The sequence below is a fragment of the Drosophila bipectinata genome, chromosome XR (assembly GCF_030179905.1).
Source record: "Drosophila bipectinata strain 14024-0381.07 chromosome XR, DbipHiC1v2, whole genome shotgun sequence".
Classification (NCBI taxonomy): domain Eukaryota; kingdom Metazoa; phylum Arthropoda; class Insecta; order Diptera; family Drosophilidae; genus Drosophila; species Drosophila bipectinata.
In genome coordinates this window covers 17,596,327-17,615,819 of record NC_091735.1, presented here as the reverse complement: position 1 = coordinate 17,615,819, position 19,493 = coordinate 17,596,327, and the positions used below count along the sequence as shown (strand labels likewise).

General features: G+C 41.5%; 5 protein-coding genes across 5 annotated transcripts; 2 read left to right on the top strand and 3 right to left on the bottom strand.

The window, feature by feature from the left end:
• The first annotated feature begins 213 nt into the window (after positions 1-213).
• Positions 214-9,882, top strand: Pdcd4 (Programmed cell death 4). The gene is made up of 5 exons (XM_017238898.3): positions 214-734; positions 4,242-4,631; positions 4,777-5,822; positions 5,879-6,018; positions 9,335-9,882. Exons 2-5 carry the CDS (start codon positions 4,388-4,390, stop codon positions 9,405-9,407), a joined length of 1,503 nt encoding a protein of 500 aa, XP_017094387.2. The 5' UTR covers positions 214-734; positions 4,242-4,387; the 3' UTR covers positions 9,408-9,882.
• Positions 9,883-10,282: 400 nt separating this feature from the next.
• On the bottom strand, positions 10,283-11,851 carry MED20 (Mediator complex subunit 20). Its single transcript, XM_017238901.3, has 2 exons — positions 11,351-11,851; positions 10,283-11,291 (listed from the first exon to the last, which is right to left on the bottom strand). Exons 1-2 carry the CDS (start codon positions 11,762-11,764, stop codon positions 10,974-10,976), a joined length of 732 nt encoding a protein of 243 aa, XP_017094390.1. The 5' UTR covers positions 11,765-11,851; the 3' UTR covers positions 10,283-10,973.
• Positions 11,852-11,974: 123 nt separating this feature from the next.
• On the top strand, positions 11,975-19,340 carry Grip91 (gamma-tubulin complex component 3). The gene is made up of 5 exons (XM_017238897.3): positions 11,975-12,420; positions 12,527-13,834; positions 13,893-14,085; positions 14,148-14,469; positions 18,049-19,340. Exons 1-5 carry the CDS (start codon positions 12,300-12,302, stop codon positions 18,766-18,768), a joined length of 2,664 nt encoding a protein of 887 aa, XP_017094386.2. The 5' UTR covers positions 11,975-12,299; the 3' UTR covers positions 18,769-19,340.
• Positions 14,662-16,259, bottom strand: LOC108123661 (peroxisomal multifunctional enzyme type 2). The gene is made up of 3 exons (XM_017238904.3): positions 16,206-16,259; positions 15,951-16,124; positions 14,662-15,136 (listed from the first exon to the last, which is right to left on the bottom strand). Exons 2-3 carry the CDS (start codon positions 16,081-16,083, stop codon positions 14,922-14,924), a joined length of 348 nt encoding a protein of 115 aa, XP_017094393.1. The 5' UTR covers positions 16,084-16,124; positions 16,206-16,259; the 3' UTR covers positions 14,662-14,921.
• LOC108123659 (probable methylthioribulose-1-phosphate dehydratase) lies at positions 16,857-17,929 on the bottom strand. Its single transcript, XM_017238902.3, has 3 exons — positions 17,688-17,929; positions 17,162-17,632; positions 16,857-17,099 (listed from the first exon to the last, which is right to left on the bottom strand). Exons 1-3 carry the CDS (start codon positions 17,816-17,818, stop codon positions 17,015-17,017), a joined length of 687 nt encoding a protein of 228 aa, XP_017094391.2. The 5' UTR covers positions 17,819-17,929; the 3' UTR covers positions 16,857-17,014.
• Positions 19,341-19,493: the final 153 nt, after the last annotated feature.

Genomic DNA, 19,493 nt, shown 5'->3' with positions numbered 1-19,493 from the left:
GAAATAATTTATCCTAAAATATAGTAAATATAATACATTTCAAGATAATAACAGAAAATATATATAAACATATTTGAATATATCGATATTTACAATAAGCTCAAGTGTTGAAAAGTGTGACCAGGCAGAAAATACCAAAAAATGTTTCCAAATGCAATCGATAAGCGATACTTTTGCGGAAAGAAGGTTGCGATAACTTCATCTATTTTGGGCACGTATTACATTCAAACTAAACGGAACTCAGGTGGCGTTAAGTTTAGCGGTTCGGAACACTACATAATTCAAACAAAAAAAAAGTTGCAAGGAAGAAAGTCCTCAATCAGTAAATAAATTTAAATAAATTAACAAGTTGAACAGTCGAATAAGGCAAATAAGACACCACTCTCAAGTTGTGGGTGTGTGTGTGAAAAAGGAGAGACGCCAAAAAAAAGGAAAGAAGGAAACGGCAAAGGCGCAATCTAGTAACAAATTTTTTTCTGTGAGCCAAGATTTAGTGCATTTTTCGCACACTGCACACTCTCAACTCTGAAAGACGAGAAGAAACCCCAACAAGTACAAAAAAAAAAAAAAACAGGGCTCCAAAGAATTAAGGCAGCGCAGCTAGCGTCGACGTCGGCTGCAGTGGGCCAACGTTGTTGTTATTGTTGCAGCAGCATTCGGAGGAGCGAAAAGGATAGAGAGACAGAGCAGCAGCAGCAGCAGCAGCAAATAGCACAAACAACAAAAACACTGAGGTAAGTGAAAAGGAATAACAACCATAGTCGACGAAGGGGCTATCAAAAGTAAATACAAAATACTGCCGGCGAATGCGAATCTAAAAGGGGGGCCAAAAAAAACACAAAACATAGATACAGTCGAGGTCGAAAAAGAATGCACTACTCTTTATTTAGGGTTCTCTTCGATGCTTTCTGTTTGGAAAAACATGATCGGATTCGGTGTCTAATTGGAAAAACTTCGAGAAATTTCCATTTTTCCATCCGACAGATTTGTTTGGTGTACGTGATAAATGCTACCGGCACGCACGCACGCACCCAAAAACACCGAAATAGTAGCCGAAAAACAGCTGCATAGTCGTCAGTGGGCGCAAAGGGGGAAAGCGGAGGGCCTGTCGCTTGGGGGGGATTTCGCAGCCTGCACAAACATGCGCGCAACTCGTATGTTTTTTTTTCTTAGTCTTGTCTTTCGGTCGCCTCGTGTTTATTTGCATATTGCTGAGCCCTCGTCGGCATTTGATCTTGTTTTTCTTTCAAACAGAAGTGTTTTTCTCTTGGAAGCTAAGATACTTTCCTACGAAATTAAACATTAAATCAACAGTTTAATGACAACCTCGTCGAGTTAGAGTTTCCTATTGGCATTCCTCGGGTATTACTTTACTTGTTTACCAGAATCTAGGGCCAATAACTCGGCCGATCGGCTGGAATGCAATAGTTGCTGGAACTGTGGAAATTGTCAACAAAATATCTTTTCTTGATACGTGACTAATATTGCGTCTGCGACTGTCCCAAAAATCATATACTATGTTGCGACTGATTCGGTTTGTTTTTTTTTCTTATTGGCCTTTTGGCGAAATTTTGCGACGCAATTTCGGCAGCGTCACTTTTATGCTTTTCCCCCCTTTTATCTTCTCCTTTTCGCCTCTCTCTCTCTCTCCTTGTTTTTTAATTTCCAGGGTGAAGTAATTTCAGACACACAGAGAGAGAGAGAGAGAGCCCCAAAAGAGAGCAGGGGGAGCTGCCCAAAATATTTGTTTTGTTTTTCTTGTTATTATCATCACACATAAAAAAAAAAAAAAAAAAAGGGGCACAACAAGTGCGAAAGCAAGAGACGCCGAAGAAGAGAAAGGAAGGAGACGGCAATAAAAACATAGAAATTCGTAAGGCGCACTAAATTTTCAAGGTTAACCCGGGCAAAACAAACATAAAACCGGTTACAGCATACATATGTACAAAGCAGGAGGTAAATACATAAGAACACGAAAGACAGCGAAAGCAACAGCGACGCAATATAGCCAACAAACACAGAACGAGAGGAAAGCCAACTCCTTTAAATGCCAAAGTTCAAATACCCTTTTTCAGATCAAGATCAAGTAAGCCAATAGATATATGTACAAAGTAGGACATAGTTTTGTCAAGTCGTCCTGACTACCAAGGATCCCAAAACTCCCAATATTGTGTATTTTATAAGCGAGATTTTTGACTTTAGTTTTTTCATTAAAATTTTATTAAAGTTTCTATCAAGAATTACTGTTAGAAGGAAAGATTTCCCAAAAAAAAATGAAAAACAACAAATTATAGGGATTTTACAGTGCATATACTGATCCTGAAGCTTCCTGAAGCAAAAATCATAACAAAGACAAAACAACAACAAAAAGCAGCTGGCTAATACATAACTGTAAGTATATGCTAAACTCACTAACACATATGTACGATACATATATGTATGCTCAAAGTTGGAGTGACAGAGATGCAGCGAATTCTTTGTGGGGGTTGTAAATGCTATGCTCTAACGGTAACACAAATTATGTCGGGCTCTCTGCTCTAACACTCTTGTTGTTATTATTGTTATTGTTGTTGTGTGACCTTCAATTTGACAAGGGGAGTTTTGGACATTTGTCGCTGTTGCTGTCTCAGTCTCTGTCTCACTCGCCATTGACTGGCATTTTGGCAAGACGCAATACCGTTATGTGCAATGGGTCGGGCTTTAAGTTTCAAACCGTAAAAGCCAAGTAATTTCAATTTATTATTAAGTTGTTTGACTTGGTATGCAAATTACAGCCCACTATGTCTGACAGAAGAATCTGAATGGAAGGAATTATGAGGGAGGGGTGGGGGGTTAAGGCGTAAGAGCTTAAAAGTACCTGCTCTAGATATAGGTCAGGCATGTAGAATATGGGATTAATCGGTAGTATCGATAGAGATTTCAAATAAATATCGATCTTAATATCTTATGCTTAAAAGTACCTGCTCTAGATATAGGTCAGGCATGTAGGATATGGGATTAATCGGTAGTATCGATAGAGATTTCAAATAAATATCGATCTTAATATCTTAAGCTTAAAAGTGCCGGCTCTAGGTCAGGCATGTAGAATAGAGGTCTGCAAGAATACATTCTTATTGCCTCAGCCATAGAATACATTCGAATGGAATAGAATGAATGAGTGCAAGAGACACAACGAATTGAGTGAGAGGGAGTGAGAGAGTGAGAGAGCATTGTAACTCATGGGCATTCTTTAGCTTTGAAACAGAGTGAGTTGGGGTGGGTAGTAAAAAGAGTGCTTTTGGAATGAGGAATGCAGCCGAATGTCTCGAATGGTTTTTAACACACTCTATGCATTCATTTATTTTCTTCTGTTGCGCAAAACGCTTCTTTAATACTTCTTTAATAATGACCGAAAGGTGAATTATGATGAAAGTGTTTTTTACTTATGGTTATAACTGTTATTATTATTTTCTTAGTGTTTTTTGTTTAGTTTTCTTAAGTTTTTCCAAATTAAATTATTTTACAACATTTTTTTAACGGAAAAATTGTGCTGGAAAGTTATTTATTAACAAATATTGAAAATATTTTTACATTTATATAAGTAAAATATGTAACATAAAATATACAGCTTAATAATGAATATTTTTGAAAACAAAACAATGACTTACTTCCACTTTTGAATTATTTTATTATCAGCGTCTAAAAAAACAGGCAAATATGCATAGTTGTATCGTACATTCTAGAATGCATTCGAAACAATTCGAATGCGAACTGTAACTCTAACTCATTCAATTCGGTTTTCATCCCCCAAATGTTGTGCGAGTGAGACCTACACAGTCGCACTCACTCATTCATTAATTTTCGTCTCAGCATTCTATCTCACTCAATTCATTTTCAACGTTGTGCATTTGAATGTCGTTTTTTAGCTATTCATGCAGACCTCTAATGTAGAACAAGGGATTAGACGATAGTATCGATAGAGATTTCAAATAAATATCGATCTTAAAATCTTATGCTTAAAAGTGCCGGCTCTAGGTCAGGCATGTAGAATAAGGGATTAGACGATAGTATCGATAGAAGACGCTAATACATGCCATCTTCAGCCGAAAACTTTGGAACTGATCTCGTTATAAATATTTAACATACACATTAGATTTATCGAAAGAATCGATAGAAATTCGATAGATCTTAAGTAGATTTCTCCAAGAGAAGTAGAGGCTCTCTAAGTAAAGTATCTTTTCCCACTTCCATTCTATTTATAGAACACACTTTACACGAAGACGCACCTGGTAGCACCAGTACAAATCCCGAAACTAACACAGACCCCATCAACAAAAATCCCTTGCTGTGCATTTCTGACGGAAGGAACCAGAGACGAGAGATATTTAAAATCGCACAGTCAGCAACTATGGAAGTAGAATCGAATAACAAACGCGCCACCAACGGGCGGCACTCTGCCTCGCCGGAGGGATCCGATTCCAAGGAGAGTTCCGTGGAACGCGAGCTCAACGGCGAGATCCAGGCGGTGGAGCTAAACGGAAGTGGAAGTCACGCCAACGGGCACATCAAAAAGCCGCTGCCAGTCGAGGATGGCAGGATCAAGCGCAAGGCCAAGCGGCTCATCCAAAGACAGAACAGCGGCAGTGGTGGAGGTATGTAGAGGCTATAAATACGATATATTCCACAAATGGCACTTTCCGTAGAAATTCCGTTGCTATTTTAAGAACATCCTTATATCCAGTGTTTTGGTTCAGTGATTCCATATGGTGGGCATATCTTTCTCTTTTCTTTATCTAGGTGGATCTCCCAGCCAGACCAATGGGAACGGGGCCGCTGCCAGTTCCACTCTGGTCGGTAATGGCATACTGGCCACTCCTGGGGGCTATGTGGTGCCCCATCGCCGCTGGAAGAACAGCCGCCGTTCGAGAAACCTGAACCGTGGACGCGGTCTACCCAAGAAGGGCGGCGCCGGCGGCAAAGGCGTTTGGGGATTGCCCGGTTCCGAGGTTCTGGCCGAGGTCTACGAGGACGAGAACGATCCCAACTATGACAGCGAGTGCAACGATCGGAATGTGGAGTTGCGCGAAGTGATCACAGAGATAACTCCCGCGGAGTTCTTCAAGCTGGCGGAACCGATCGTTCTGGAGTACTTTGAGCACGGGGACACACACGAGGTGGCCGTTAGTTTCGATGAGATATTGCAGGGACCGTTGCGCGAGCACATCACCAGCATCCTGGTCGAGATTTCCATGGATCACAAGGACTCGCAGCGCGAGATGACCTCCGTTCTGATCTCGGATCTGTATGGACGCGTCATCACCGGCAAGGACATCGAGAAGGGCTTTAATATTCTACTATCAAATTTACCGGATCTCATCCTGGACACCCCAGAGGCGCCCATCATTCTGGGCAACTTTATGGCCCGCGCCGTGGCCGACGATTGCATTCCCCCGAAGTTTGTGGCCAAGTCGACGGCTGATCTGGAGCTATTGGAGCTCGGTGAGCATGCCGAGCAGGCGCTCCGTCGCGCCGATTCGCTGCTCCACAAGCAGGGCTGGGCCCACCTCGACAACGTTTGGGGCATGGGCGGACCGTTGCGTCCCGTCAAGACCATTACCAAGCAGATGGAGCTGCTGCTGAAGGAGTACCAATCGTCCCGTGATGTGGCCGAGGCGCAGCGTTGCCTCCGCGCCCTCGAGGTGCCCCACTACCATCACGAGCTCGTCTACGAGGCCATTGTCATGACACTGGAGTCCCTTAGCCAGACCACCGAGGAGGCCATGTGTGAGCTGCTCAAGCAGCTGGATCTCACCTGCCTGGTGCTGCCCGCCGGCATGGAGCAGGTAAGTGATTGGCATCCACTGATGGATATAAAAACTTATAACTTCACCTCCTCTAGGGCTTCATGCGCGTCTTTGATGACATGGCTGATATTGTCTTGGATGTACCACTGGCGTATATCATACTTGACCGTTTCGTGGAGCGTTGCAATCGCGCTGGATTCCTTACTGACAAGATCATCAACAATATGCCATCGCGGTGAGTGTTTAAAGATACAATAATATCTATATCTATATATCTTATGCTATGATTGGAACACTCCATGTTGGGTTTATTTATTGATAAAACCATAGTATCTCACTTGCTCTCTCTCTCTCTATCTCTTGTTTGCGAAAGCCGGGTGCCGGTCGTCGTGTTTACGTAATCTTAGAGGCCGTAAAGACGACACGCCCCCAAACTGCAGTACAGCGCCCACAACAATGTTGTTTATACAATCGTATACCCTGCTATACAAATCGAGGGCCTATCGATCTCATGTGATAAGAATTCCGTTTCTTTGATAAGAAAAGTGGAGTAGAAAATATATGTAGGTGAATTGGGGAGAGAGAGTATAGAAAGTAAAGATAGTTGTTATTGTAATCCATACATTGTATTAGTTATCAGTTCTTCTGTTTTAAAGATAGGCCTCATTTTTCGGCCACCACTGTCTTTGATTTTTTTTTTTGGTTTTTGCCGGCTTTGAAATGTTTATTATTCTTTCATTTTTTGCGGTTGTTTTTTTCTTGTTTTGCGCTTTTGGCTCAGTTTCTTATATATACACGTAATAATAGGCGGTATAGGATATGGGGTGTTGGGGGGCTATGGGGGGGGGCTGGCTCTGGCTATGTGGCTGTCGTCGTGTTTGTGCTTGCCTGCCAGCCGCCTGCCTGTTTGTCTGTTTGTTTATGAAATTTCTATTGCGCAGTTTAGTTTTGCTTTGGAATTAACTTGACGTACGACGCGTCATCCGTTGGGGCAGTCGCTGCTTGTTTTTTTTCTTCTTCTTCTTCTTTTTCTTTTTGTTTTTTTTTTTTTGTTCCCCCCCATTTGCCATTTCTTGCTTTATGCTTATTGGTTTTGTTGTGCCGGTTTATCAGGTGCCGGCTAGTTATATTTATACCGAGTGTTCTTGGAGTGCTCTCCCCCTCCCCGTCTCCACTCTCCCTCCTCTCTATACTGTCACACTTTCTGTTTCTTTGTTGTTATACCCTTTCGTACAAGTCCAGACTTGTTCTAATAAGTATGCTATGCATTTTTCGTTGAATATTCAAGTCCAGACATGTTCGTCGACCCCCTTCGTTTCGAGGTTAATTTTTTGTTTAGATAATTTATCGATATATCGATAAGTGCAACAACCTGCATTTGGCTCAAGATCGCTTTGGTGTGTTTGGGTTGCCTGTGCCTGTGCGAAGGTAAACATGGCCGCCAAGCCGCTGTTATCGACCTGCCTGCCTGCCACTCCCACTTTAGTAGTTGCTGTTGCTGCTGCTGCCGCTGCTATAACTGCATTTGCATTCGCCTTGGCTGCGGCTATTGCTCTTTGCCACTTTAGCTCTGAAACAAAAACAAGAACAACTAGAAAAGCAACAACAGCAACACCATTCACTTTGCAACCAACACTAGCACTAGTATAACTATACTAAACGCCGACGCCGACGCTGAAGTCAACGCCAACGCAACTGCATTCGCGCTTCGGAGCGAAGAGCTTGCAAAGAGCCAAGGCACAAAAAAAAAGCAAAAAAAAAAAAAAAAAAGCTGAACTCAATGCCAAAAGACTTCACTCGCACATAACGGTTGATGGGGGGCAGTGATGCCAACTTGGTCTTTTCAGGCTGTAGGTTTTTTTTTTTAGAAAATCTAGGATTTTTTTTTTGTAAATTTTAAATATGGGATTTAAATTTAGTTAAAGAGACTATGTATGTATTTAGTAATATTTTAAGACAACTCTTATGGGGTTCTGGGGTTTGGAAGGTACCCTATACTTCAAAAAAATCTTTCTAAAAAAGCCCATGTTTCTTCAAAAAATTTTGAAAAAAAAATCTCAAAAATAAGTAACATTAGATTTTAATGGAAAGCCAGATTTTAATGCAGAAAAACCAAGAATTCCTTCCTGATTATTTATTTATGGAAATTGGACGAAAACTTGAAATGTTATGGGTTTCGTAAGGTATCCTACAGGGACCATTTTATTCAACAAATTTTGAAAAATATCTGCAAAATTTTGAAAACTAAGATTGTAATGCAGAATTACCTAGAATTACTTCACAGTTATTTTAAGACATTCCTTTTCAAAATCGAATGAAAACTAAGAAACTATACAATTCAAAGGGGGATTATTTGGAACCACCTCCCATTTCTAAGGGGTACAATCATCAAATTTTGAAAGAAAACGTAAAAAATTTTCGAAGTTGAGTCTCTTATAAAAAACTATCTAGAATTCTTTCCCTTAAATTCTTAAAAACATATCTTTTTAAAATCGAATAAAAACTAAGAATGTGATGGGATTCGAAAGAGGGTATATTGAGACTGAGACACCCCCTCTTCCTAAAAAAAACTTGAATTCTTAAGATTCTCAGATTTGAAGCTTTTGAAAAATGAGGATATTCGTCCAGAATTATTTTAATATATATCCTTTATAAACCTGATTCCAACTGAGAAAGTAGTGGGCTTCGAAGGGTGAATTTTGGGACACCTTTTTATGGCTTTTTTAAAAGCATAAGAGACACACATTTTAATTAAAATTAAGCTAAAAATTATAAAATCCAAACCGACAGCTCTGGTATTCTGCTTGTTGGCGTTGTTTATGCTTTTCAGTTTGTTTTTTATTTTTATTTTTTATTTATTTGTATTTGCGGCTGCACACTTATCGTGCCGCAAGTTTATTGGACTCTTTTTTTTTTTTTTTGTTGTTATTTTATATAGATTTATGTATTTGTTGTGTTTTTATGTGAGTTTAGTCCCCCACTTGGTCACATATTTATATTTTTAGAAGCAATAATTAAGGCCCAGCTGTGTGTCTGTTGTTTTTTTTTATTTTTGTACAAGTTTGGATTTTTTTGATTGGCCAGCATCAGGCGCAGCAGCAGCAGCTTGTTGCGAAAAACTAGTTTTAATGCTCCAACAACTCCCCCCCCACCCTCCTGTTTTTCCCAGGCCTCCTCCCCTCCCCAAACACCCGCTATTCGCACAGCTGTTTGCAGTTGCAGTGAGCTGCAAGAGAGCGGGAGAGCAAGAGAGAGAGAGAGCTGAGAGAAAAAAAAAGGGTCAACGGTTGAATGAACTTTTGTGCAAATTTTGTTGCTTTTGTTGTTGTTGTTGTTGTTGCCGAATTTGCGCCAAGTATTTTGCAACATTTTTTGTATTTTCTTTGTTTTGTGCCTCAGTCGCGTGTTATTGCATAATTATATAATTGCTAAGTGCGTATGACGAGGAGGAAACTAAAAGCTCTCTTTAAAAAAAAAAAAACAATTAATTTTTTATTTTTAAAAAACAATTTTGTAATTTATTTATATGTTTTTTTTGTTTATTCTTCCAGCGGGCGCAAGCGTTTCGTCTCGGAGGGTGATGGAGGACACGTGAAGCCGGCCACTCTGCCAATGCGCGACTAAAAAAAAAAAAAACCAATCAAGGTCGGATGTGCCAACTGGACATCCACCTCAAAAGGACACCCAAAAGCAACAAAAAAAAAACACCAAAACCAATTAAAAACCACCCTCCCTCCCCCCAAAAAAATATCAAGAAAAGTGAAAGAGAAAGCAGAGAATTGTCTGTCGCAAAGCTAAGGATAATAGAAAGGACCTGTTCATGAGAAGACGGTCACACACACACACATACACCACACCACACCACACACACAAACAAACAATTAATCGGAATCTGATCTCCGTTTAAACTATATCCATTATTATTAAAATTTAAAAAAACATTAAAGAAAAAAAAGGAAAGAAAATCATTAAACATTTAATCTAACCAACCCATAAGCGAAAAGTGGAAGAAAAAAAAAGTATATTTTAAATATGTATCTGTAAAAAAAAAAACGACGAAATCAATCATATTTTGAGAACAATCCAAACAAAATCCAATCCAGCCATGATAAGATACATATATGGATCCGAATGAACGAATCTGGAAACCGGATATGAGGAGGATGGATGGTAACCAAGGAACAACGATAATGCATTTGTTGTGGGTTCTATGGGGCTGAGGATCGAATCGAATCGAATCGCAATGGATCGAATTGGATCGAAAAAGCAGCGTACTTAGAGAATGCTGTGGAAACTGTTATACACACACAAACACACACACACATACAGAGGGACACGACATGCATGAACTTGAATCGTTTAAAAAACAAACAAAAAAAATCATGTAAACTTTTGAAATCTATTGTAATACCAGCAGTAATTTTAAAGAACAATCGTTGAAAAAACACCACAAACACATTGTATCGCTGAAATATCTTTTGTTTTTTGATTTTTCGCCATTTCACCATTAATTTACCTGTAATACTTACTTCCTTAATATGCGTATAACAAAAAAAAACAAAAACAAACTACATTTTTACATTTAAGAGTGTGTGTGATTAAGAAGAAGAAACATGAATATGTTTAATATTTGCATATTACCACATACATATATACCATATATCTACTACAATTCATATTTTCTCGCTTACTCTTTATTTTTTTGATTAAATAAACATTGCATTTTATAAGATAAGAACACATGACTTTTGCACTTTGATTTCCCCCCCTTTATCTACTTACCCCCCCTCTTCCCGTCCTATGAAATACATTTTTTTTTTGTTTTTTTTTTTCGCACATCATCCAGCGTATTTTTATTTGAAAATATGCGACACATTCACACACACATCTATATATTAAATATATATATAAACTATTGTGTTAAAGCAGAAAAATATACATAAAAATAAAATGAAAAAAAAAATGTAAGTCTGCTGCGGTTTGAATGCATTTTTGGCAGCCAACTGTGTGGGTCATAAAGATTTTGATGGGTTTATAGTTTTGTGGGGGCTGTGGAATTTATTTTAGTAATTATTTTATTTAAATCTTATAGTTTTCTCTTAAATTATTTGCAATAAGTATATTTATAATGTTTACTGATCACTCCCCCACCGGCGGCCCATCTGGTGGCTCCAGCTTCACTTCGGCGGATCAGGATCGACTCAAGCCAGCCATCGAGGGTGACATATGCATGGGCGTATTCCCAGACATGCCGCTGTGCACCTGTTTCCTATAGTTCGTGAATGTTTCCAGGTACTGTTTCACCGTATCCATGGGCTCGTAAATGTCGTTGTGCTTAGTGTGAATCTGCTGCTGGCCCATTGGCGTCATAATGGTCTGCGGGGCAAAGTATGACGGAAAGTCTTTGGAGACTGAAATGCCCAGGAAGCCCTGCAGCACTTCGCGAATCATCTCCCAGCAGTAGGCAAGAATTACACAGGATTTGTATTCAATCTCTACGAGAATTCCCTGGGGATTGGAAAGAGATTACAGATGGAGAAACAGCTTCAAAGGATTGGGATTTGTACCTTAAAGTGTTCCATCATGTTGACGGAGCCAAGCTTGATCACAAAATCACCGTACTCGAAACGAGCGCCGCGAGACTCGATCTTTGTCTGCTTCTTGGATGTGAAGGTGTTGGTCATCTTGAGCATCAGAAGATCGAATATGTTGTCCGCAACCAGGGCGACTTGTTTCCCGGTTCCGTTGTCGATAATGGAAAACGCCGAAGCTGGATACTCGGAATTGTGCAGGACGTGCACCGCCCGTCCCGGTGCTCCATTGTGGGGCTGTGGCGTGGATATGAAGGTCTCACAGTCCACCAGAAACTGACCGGCATGGGTGGCTCCCAACGACAGCAGCCTTTTTCCCAGCTGGTCGATCATGTGTGCCCCGGATTTACCCTCCGGCAGCGGGTACGGTTGCAAGACAGTCACACCCATTCGTAAATGTACGTTTCTAGACAATATTTCGGTTAGTAAGTGGCCAAAATTTGTTTGTTTATTTGCAGTTTAATAACAATAGTGATGGAAAATGTAGAAAAACCGGCAACACTGATTTCTCAACACTGATTTTGGTATATTTTTGGTATAAACATAAAAATACCGTTTTGGCTATTTTGAAGTTACGCCCAATACGGTAACACTGCATTCTTCTTCTGTTTTTGTTGTTGCTATTTTGATAATTTATTAAATTTTGCACAAAATACGCGCCATCTAAACGCCAAATGGCCTATTTAAGCTAAGATTTAAATCATAAGAATCCACTGGCGATGCAATTACCCGGGAAATTGTCTCAAGAACGAGTTTAAACGAATATTTGGCCAACAGTTGTGGCATTCGCAGCATTTTGACGCCATTCCCCATATCGGCGTTTGACTTTTAATTTTGTTTGTGGCTTTGATTTGCGCGCGCGTCCCTGAAATTTGAGAAATTTACACAAATTACCATCCTTGGCGGATGTTTGGGGACTCGTTAGATGTCGGAAGCGAATCAATTGGACGCCCAGGATCAGCTGGGACTACAAAACGGTGCTCTGGCCAATATCCTGTCCGATTTGTGCATCGTCATTCAAGGAAAGCGTACGCCCGAAGAACATGGTGAGGCCATACTACTGGCTTATCCTAGATAGCCATGACTTTTCCACAATTTGAAATCTTACTTCAAAATATTGAAATTATTTCACACACACTATATCCTTTATAGAAAACACGCTGGTACGTGCCACTGACTATATAAGCTCGTGTCAGACATTTCCAATTTGTGAAGAAGAGTGCGTCCAGAGGATCGTAAACAAACTGAACGCCGGGTCGCATCCCGACGAACCCGTCGGCACCGGTGATCTCTTTCTGAAAGTCTACAACAAGCTGCTGGCACTGAACATAGACACCAATTCGAGACACTCGTTGATGTGCTTCCTGCTCAGCATGGCGGACAAACCCAAGGAGGTGAAAACTGTAAACGGAACTGCTGAGGACGGAGGAGACACACTGAAGCTTACCCTGAGAAGCCGGAGCACCGAAACGGCAACGAGCAGCACTAATGGTTCGTCATCGAACCGATCTTCCCATCTAAATGGAATCGTGACAAAATTCAGCTACGATTCCTCGCAGTCCAGTACGGGATTGGGACAACAGTCACTGCCCGAATACATGACGAACTTAAAGGTCCAGACGAATCTGGAGGAGATGCAGGACCTTGTGATGAACGCCATCTACTCGTTCACCGGCGTCCAGGGAAAGTATTTGAAAAAGGATGTAATCTCGGGTTGCTTCAAGCTGGACCCTATGAACGCCAAGGCCCTGTCACCCGTTCAGGCCGGCATGCTATTGCGGCTATCCGAGCTGGGCTACTACCACGATCGGGTGGCCAAGTACGCGGATTTGACCACCGGATTTAATGCCATGGGCAGTATGGGCCAGGCTTTTATATCCAAGCTCAGGGAGGAGCTGGTGGAGTTCCACGGCCAGGTGGCGATACTCCACGACGAAGTGGCCAACTTTCGGGATAGCCAGAAGGAGAAGTCCGAGCCGGGGTCGATGGGTGAGGTGACGCTGTTTAAGCTGCTGGCATGGTACATAACACCGTTGCACCGGATGCAGTGGCTCGCAAAGATCGCGGACTCCTGCCAGCTGCGCAAGGGCGGGGAACTGGCCTCTACTGTCTACAATTACCTGGACCATGGCAACTCGATGGTCAATGAACTGGTCAGATCGCTTCTGACTGCCATATGTGGTCCCCTTGTGCGAATGATCTCCAATTGGATGCTGGATGGCGGCATTAGCGACACCTACAGCGAGTTCTTTGTCGAGTCGCTGAACGATGTCGGTGCGGATCGACTCTGGCATGATAAATTCCGACTGCGGGTCGCAATGATGCCCAAATTCATAACCATGGAGCTGGCCGACAAGATCCTCAAAACGGGCAAAAGTATTAACTTCTTGCGGGAGATATGCGAGATGACGGAGCTGGTGAAGGGTCGGGAGGAGCTCAAGTCGATCATGAACACCAACGGTGAGTGCCTGAAAGTCATACACCTTCTCATTCATGGCCTTAATCCTTTCCCTTTCAGCTTCGCAAATCTTTTCGTATGTGCAGGACACCAATTGGCATGCAGCGGTGGAGACATGCTACCAGCAGACCTCCAAACATGTCCTGGACATCATGGTGGGTCCCCACAAGCTACTGGATCATCTGCACGGAATGCGACGCTACTTGCTGCTCGGCCAGGGCGACTTTGTTGGCATTCTCATTGAGAATATGAAGTAGGTTTCCCCCAGGATTATACCTTTCGATCGAGTAGCTAACAACCTATTTGAATCCCCAGGGACGAACTAGAGCGCATGGGCACTGATATATATGCCCATGATCTCTCCGCCATGCTGGATGCAGCGCTGCGCTGCACAAATGCCCAATACGATGATCCGGAGATCCTGAACCACTTGGATGTGGTGGTGCAGTCGCCCTTCCCCGGCGACCGTGGCTGGGACATCATCTCGCTGCAGTATATCGTCCAGGGACCACTGGCCACCATGCTGGAGCCGACAATGCCCACCTACAAGGCTCTGTTCAAGCCCCTCTGGCGGATGAAGCACATGGAGTTCCTGCTCTCCATGAAGATCTGGAACGAGCAGATGGCCAACTCAAAGGTGAGTCTGGAATTTCAATATTTTTCAAAAGGGAGGAAGTCGAAGTCGATGTCGGGAAGGTGTAGAGCCAATGCCTTGATAAGATTATCACTAGGGGCATTTTAATCTAATCCTACGTGATTACCCACTTACCGATAAACCCCATTCCATAGTATCAAAGGGCACTGAAAACTATTTCGATTTCGATTTCGATTTCGATTTCTCCTTATGTATTATTTTTTGTGGATGAATTCCCGTACAAAAATAACATATATATTAATTTATATATGAAGTGAAACAAAAAAATACATATTTAAGATTACAATACACACAATACGATATAAAAAAAAAAACACACACACACTTTTTGGTGAGGAATGTGCTGCTGCTGGATGATGATCCTGCTCCTGCTCCTAATTTTGATCCCTCTGTCGGTTGTTATTGTTGTGGTTGGTGGTGTCTGCTGAGCCTTCTTACAACTTGGCGTCGGTCTTGAGGAGGGGGGCCAGCTTCTGGGTGAGCATGATGTTGCCGGCAATCTTCAGCTTGCCCTTCATGAAGGCAGCCTGGGGGTTCAGCTTGCCCAAAGCAATGTCCACCATATCCTCATCGGCGACGGTCAGGGTGGTGTCGACCTTGACGCCCTGGGCGGGTCCCTCGTAAGCCTTGGCGCTCTTGCAGTCCAGAGCTGAAATAGTAATAGTAACCATGGGGTTAAATGGGGTTTTTTCGGTGCATAATTTTGTAATAAAATTTCCAACTAATCTTATCTTGTTTTTTTTTTGTTAAGAAGTTTTTTAAAGAACATATTTTTTTTTTGGAAGAACTCTGGTTCTAGCAAACCTCAACAGGTGTTTTGTTTTATATATATATATATTTTTTTTTAAAGAAACTTGATAATTATTAGCTGCTACTTATGCTAGTCTTTGTTTTAAAGATAATCCAATACATTTATAAAAAATAATCATGGTTTAAAGTTCATTTTTTAATTTAAAAAAATATCAAACCTCGGGAATTAATTCCTTAAGTTTAAAAGGTTTTATTTTAAAAATACTTTTGCAACTCATGCACTCAATACACTGCAATAAATATTAGTTATTAAGAAAAAATAAAATTAAAAAAAATATAATATAATATAAATTTTTCACTTCTTTTTTTAACTCTCCTTTTGAAGTAGAAATTAATTAGGCACTTTTTTTAAATTCTTTTTTAAATGCCTTAAAATTCCGTGTAATACTGCCTTAATGTTAATCGAACAGCTGGTTCCGAAGTACAAAACGGTGAATAGAAAAAAAAATCATCTGCACTTTGAACTCCGTACCATTACAAAATAATGAAAACAAAAAAGAAAAGAAAAAAAAAGCCAGGAAATCAAAATAAAAAATTAAAGAACACGTATGGTTACATGGAAACCACTGGGGTGTAGGTTTGGGGGGTGTGGGCTATTTTGGGTAGTGCCCCTATTTTTTGGGTGTTCCTGGGGACTTGGAACTTGAACTTACTCCACTCCTTGGCCACCTTGCCGTCCTTGGTGATTTTGTAGAGGAACACTCCGTTGACCGACTTGGCCTTGGCCTCGTTATCCTTCAGTCCATCGATGATTTTCTGGAAAACGGCGTCCGACTGCAGCGACATGGTGTTTTTTTTTTTGTGTGTGTGTTGTGTTCCGGGGGGGGCTGGATTATTATAGTAAAAAAAATTAGGGAAAATCGATGGGTGTTGCGGAGTTATGCGCCGCGGAAAATAAATATGCTTACGCTTGGAGCGGGGAATGCGAAGTATTGGGAAAACGGCGTGCAGTCGCCGATTTTATTCTCGCGAGATAGCTATACAGTTAAGTGCCGGTTCACTCTGTTGCTCTCTTTCGCACCTATGGATTTTACGTAAACAGTGCTTTTTCTACTCTTCTCTCTCTCTCGCGCGCAACTCTCCCAGGCACAGTGGGGCCACAAATTAATAAAATATAGTATTATTAACAAAAATATATATATATTTTTTTTTTCATAAAACTAAAAAATCAAAAAGATCTCTGCAAATAAAAAAAAAATTAGATTGAGTAAATAAATTTAGTTATAAACAATAAAGAATTGTTAAACAATCAATTAATATTAATTTTAAACAAATTTATAATTAATTTTTTAGTTTAAAATTGTATTTTTTTAATGTTTTTTGACCACTGCTATGAAGTTTAGACTTTACATAAATATGGTAACATGGTCTCGTTAACATGAACTCGTAACAGCTGTTATCAGCTCTTGGCCATGGTCTGTTACCACGGTAATGCTCAAAGTTTTAGTGCAAAGTGCGCTCCGAGTTTCAAAGACCCATAAAACAAGGCGATAACGCTTCAAGTATCCCCAGATTATTTTGGCAACAATATGTGCCACCTCACGAGTTCATTCAAAAAGTAAATTTTTAACCTTCTGTATATTTAGATTAAATTATAAAAGCTTTTCAAAAGTTTCTTCAGATATTTCTTATCATTATAAAAATATTTCCTTATAGCGGGGTTAGCCAACAGTTTAGATGATTTGTAGTTGTATCAATTACAATAACAGGCACGTTTCTAAGTGCTCTCGAATTTTTCGGGATCGATTCCGGCTTTCTTCATTTCCACAGCGATGGAGAACAGATAGTCATAGCACTCGGACCTAGAAAGAATAGAGATATTGATTCAATGGAGGTTTTTAAAATAGTATTTCGGATTCCTCACATTGTTTTGGCCTTCTCCCAAGTCTGTCCCCAAACGTAGACGCCATGCCTGCGTACCAGGATGGCACTACAACCTGGATACTCCATCATAGCCGCATACATGCTGTCCGCCAGATCACGTTCGAATGGCGTGTTCTCGATAATGGGCACCACCAGCTCCTCGTCGTAGCGCAGGTACCGCTTGTCAGCCTCGTCGTAGACTCCCTTGATCATCTCCAGGTGGGTGCACTTGAAAGTCTTGCCGGGCCAGAGCAGCGTGGCCATCACTGCGTGCTGGGAATGTGTATGGATCACGGCTCCGGCGCCGCGGTGCTGGTAGGCCAGCATGAAGAGCGGGGTGCACTGGCTCTTTTTTAGACCCTTGATCTCTGGCGGAAGCTGCAGATCCTTGCCGGTTATGTCCTGTACAAACAGATCCTCCGGCTGCATGCGCTCCTTTTGGACACCCGACGGTGCTATGTAGATCTCGTCACTGAAAGGGGATCATAAATGAAGTTCTTGTTTATGGTAACTAGGAGAATACTCACTTGTGCTTGATGCTCATCCCACCGCCAGTGCCGGTAACCCATCCTAGGTGGTAGAACTGCCGGCAGAGTGAGGGAATCAGGTGGCGAGGGTGCTCCTCGGGTAGATCTTTAAAAATGGTGGAGAGCGACATCGTGGTTGGAAAAGCGTGACTTTAGCTTTGTAATCCGCAATCCAGCACTGATAAGGGAGATAAAGACAAGCAAAGCCACAAAAGTCACGAATGTAAACAATGGCCTCCTCGATAGGCAGTTCTATCGGATATCGACTATCGGCATAGCCGTTGCAACAGAGTTGCCACTTCGATAGGATCTTTTTGAATTCTAGAATATTTGATTTTAAAAATTTTTCACTCTATTTCAGATTCTGCGCCCATTGAACGCCGAGATTGGACCGGCTTCCTACCGCTTACATCTGTTTACCTCAGAGATCATGCACTTCATCCACCAGATGCAGTATTACGTACTCTTTGAGGTCATCGAGTGCAACTGGGTGGAGCTTCAAAAGAAAATGCAGCGGGCCACCGCTCTGGACGAAATCCTGGAGGCTCACCAAAAGTTCCTTAAGACGATTACTGTGGGCTGCTTTGTCAACACGTTAACTGATATGGAGCGGCATCTGGAGACGGTGTACGAAAACATCATCGGCCTGGAGAACTGGCAATCGTCGTTCTATAAGGAGTGCTTTAAGGAGCTTGATGCGCGGAAAGCCCTGCACAAGAAGGTGATGGAGTCGGAAGCGGCTGGAAAGTTTGGTGTGACCGTTGATGAGATGTTCGAGCGGGATAACGATCGCAAGAAATTCTTAGAGCGAATTGCCATCTCGTGTCGGGGACTGGAAGACATTGCCATTGCCTACGAGAAGGCCGTCAGTGGCTTTCTGCTGGCCCTCAACTCCAATGTGGATCCCAACCTGCAGCTGTTCGGCACCCGGTTGGATTTTAACGAGTACTACAAGAAGCGCGACACCAACCTAAGCAAGCCCCTCACCTTCGAGCACATGCGGATGAGCAGCGTCTTCTCCGCGTCCAAGGCGAGTCAGAGCAGTCGGTATGTGATCCATCCCCAGACCACCAAGGAATAGCATTTGCCAAGATCGAGGTCGAGGTCAAGGTCGAGATTGAGGTCCTGGACCTTACCACCACACCCCTGTGCCAATATAGCGATCCAGTCCACTTGCTGCGCCATATTATAATATTTTAGTCATAAAGCGAAACGAACAAGCAATCATTGCAACTCAATCGTAATCCAAATGAATCTGCACAAATATCTCAAGCATTTCTGCAAAAGCCTTCGAACGAATATATCTCAAATATATATCTGAAACTTTTTTTTTTTTACCATTGATTAGTTTTAAATGGAATATGTTTGGCGCACATCGTTTTTTGTAATCCACTGATTTGCTACATCGATTACTGTAGTTAAGCAGTTAAAAAAGACACTAAAACTAATAAGAAAGCACAAAGCCTAATTAGCCAAATGTTACAAAACGTTTCCTTAAGTGCGTCTGTCAATTTACAAGCTGGAGATAAGAAAATGTTAATTATAAATGCCCAGATGTTTAAGGATGTTTTAAAATGTTAATGTTTTAAACAATGTTTTAGGCCAGTCGTGTTGCGAGCTTCAAATAAACGCTAAATTGCTCTATAAGATTTTTTTTGTCTTAAAAAACCTAAAAACTGTTTTTATTATTCGGCGGTTTTTTGAATTTAAATTCTGGTTGGTTGCCCCAAATTCCCCCAAAACTATCGATAGCTTTTAGAGGTGGAGAGTTATCGATGTATGGCAGGTGTTTGGCCACCCCCGCAG

Bases quoted from the DNA above. Each gene is read 5' to 3' on its own strand.
- Pdcd4 (XM_017238898.3), top strand. From the start codon at position 4,388: ATGGAAGTAGAATCGAATAACAAACGCGCCACCAACGGGCGGCACTCT. The intron at 5,823-5,878 runs GTAAGTGATTGG...CACCTCCTCTAG, and splicing joins TGCCCGCCGGCATGGAGCAG to GGCTTCATGCGCGTCTTTGA. The intron at 6,019-9,334 runs GTGAGTGTTTAA...TTATTCTTCCAG, and splicing joins ATCAACAATATGCCATCGCG to CGGGCGCAAGCGTTTCGTCT.
- MED20 (XM_017238901.3), bottom strand. From the start codon at position 11,764: ATGGGTGTGACTGTCTTGCAACCGTACCCGCTGCCGGAGGGTAAATCC. The intron at 11,292-11,350 runs GTACAAATCCCA...TCCAATCCCCAG, and splicing joins ACATGATGGAACACTTTAAG to GGAATTCTCGTAGAGATTGA.
- Grip91 (XM_017238897.3), top strand. From the start codon at position 12,300: ATGTCGGAAGCGAATCAATTGGACGCCCAGGATCAGCTGGGACTACAA. The intron at 12,421-12,526 runs GTGAGGCCATAC...TATCCTTTATAG, and splicing joins GCGTACGCCCGAAGAACATG to AAAACACGCTGGTACGTGCC. The intron at 14,086-14,147 runs GTAGGTTTCCCC...TTGAATCCCCAG, and splicing joins ATTCTCATTGAGAATATGAA to GGACGAACTAGAGCGCATGG.
- LOC108123661 (XM_017238904.3), bottom strand. From the start codon at position 16,083: ATGTCGCTGCAGTCGGACGCCGTTTTCCAGAAAATCATCGATGGACTG. The intron at 15,137-15,950 runs GTAAGTTCAAGT...TTACTATTTCAG, and splicing joins CAAGGTGGCCAAGGAGTGGA to CTCTGGACTGCAAGAGCGCC.
- LOC108123659 (XM_017238902.3), bottom strand. From the start codon at position 17,818: ATGTCGCTCTCCACCATTTTTAAAGATCTACCCGAGGAGCACCCTCGC. The intron at 17,633-17,687 runs GTGAGTATTCTC...ATCCCCTTTCAG, and splicing joins GGGATGAGCATCAAGCACAA to TGACGAGATCTACATAGCAC. The intron at 17,100-17,161 runs GTGAGGAATCCG...TATTCTTTCTAG, and splicing joins TGGGAGAAGGCCAAAACAAT to GTCCGAGTGCTATGACTATC.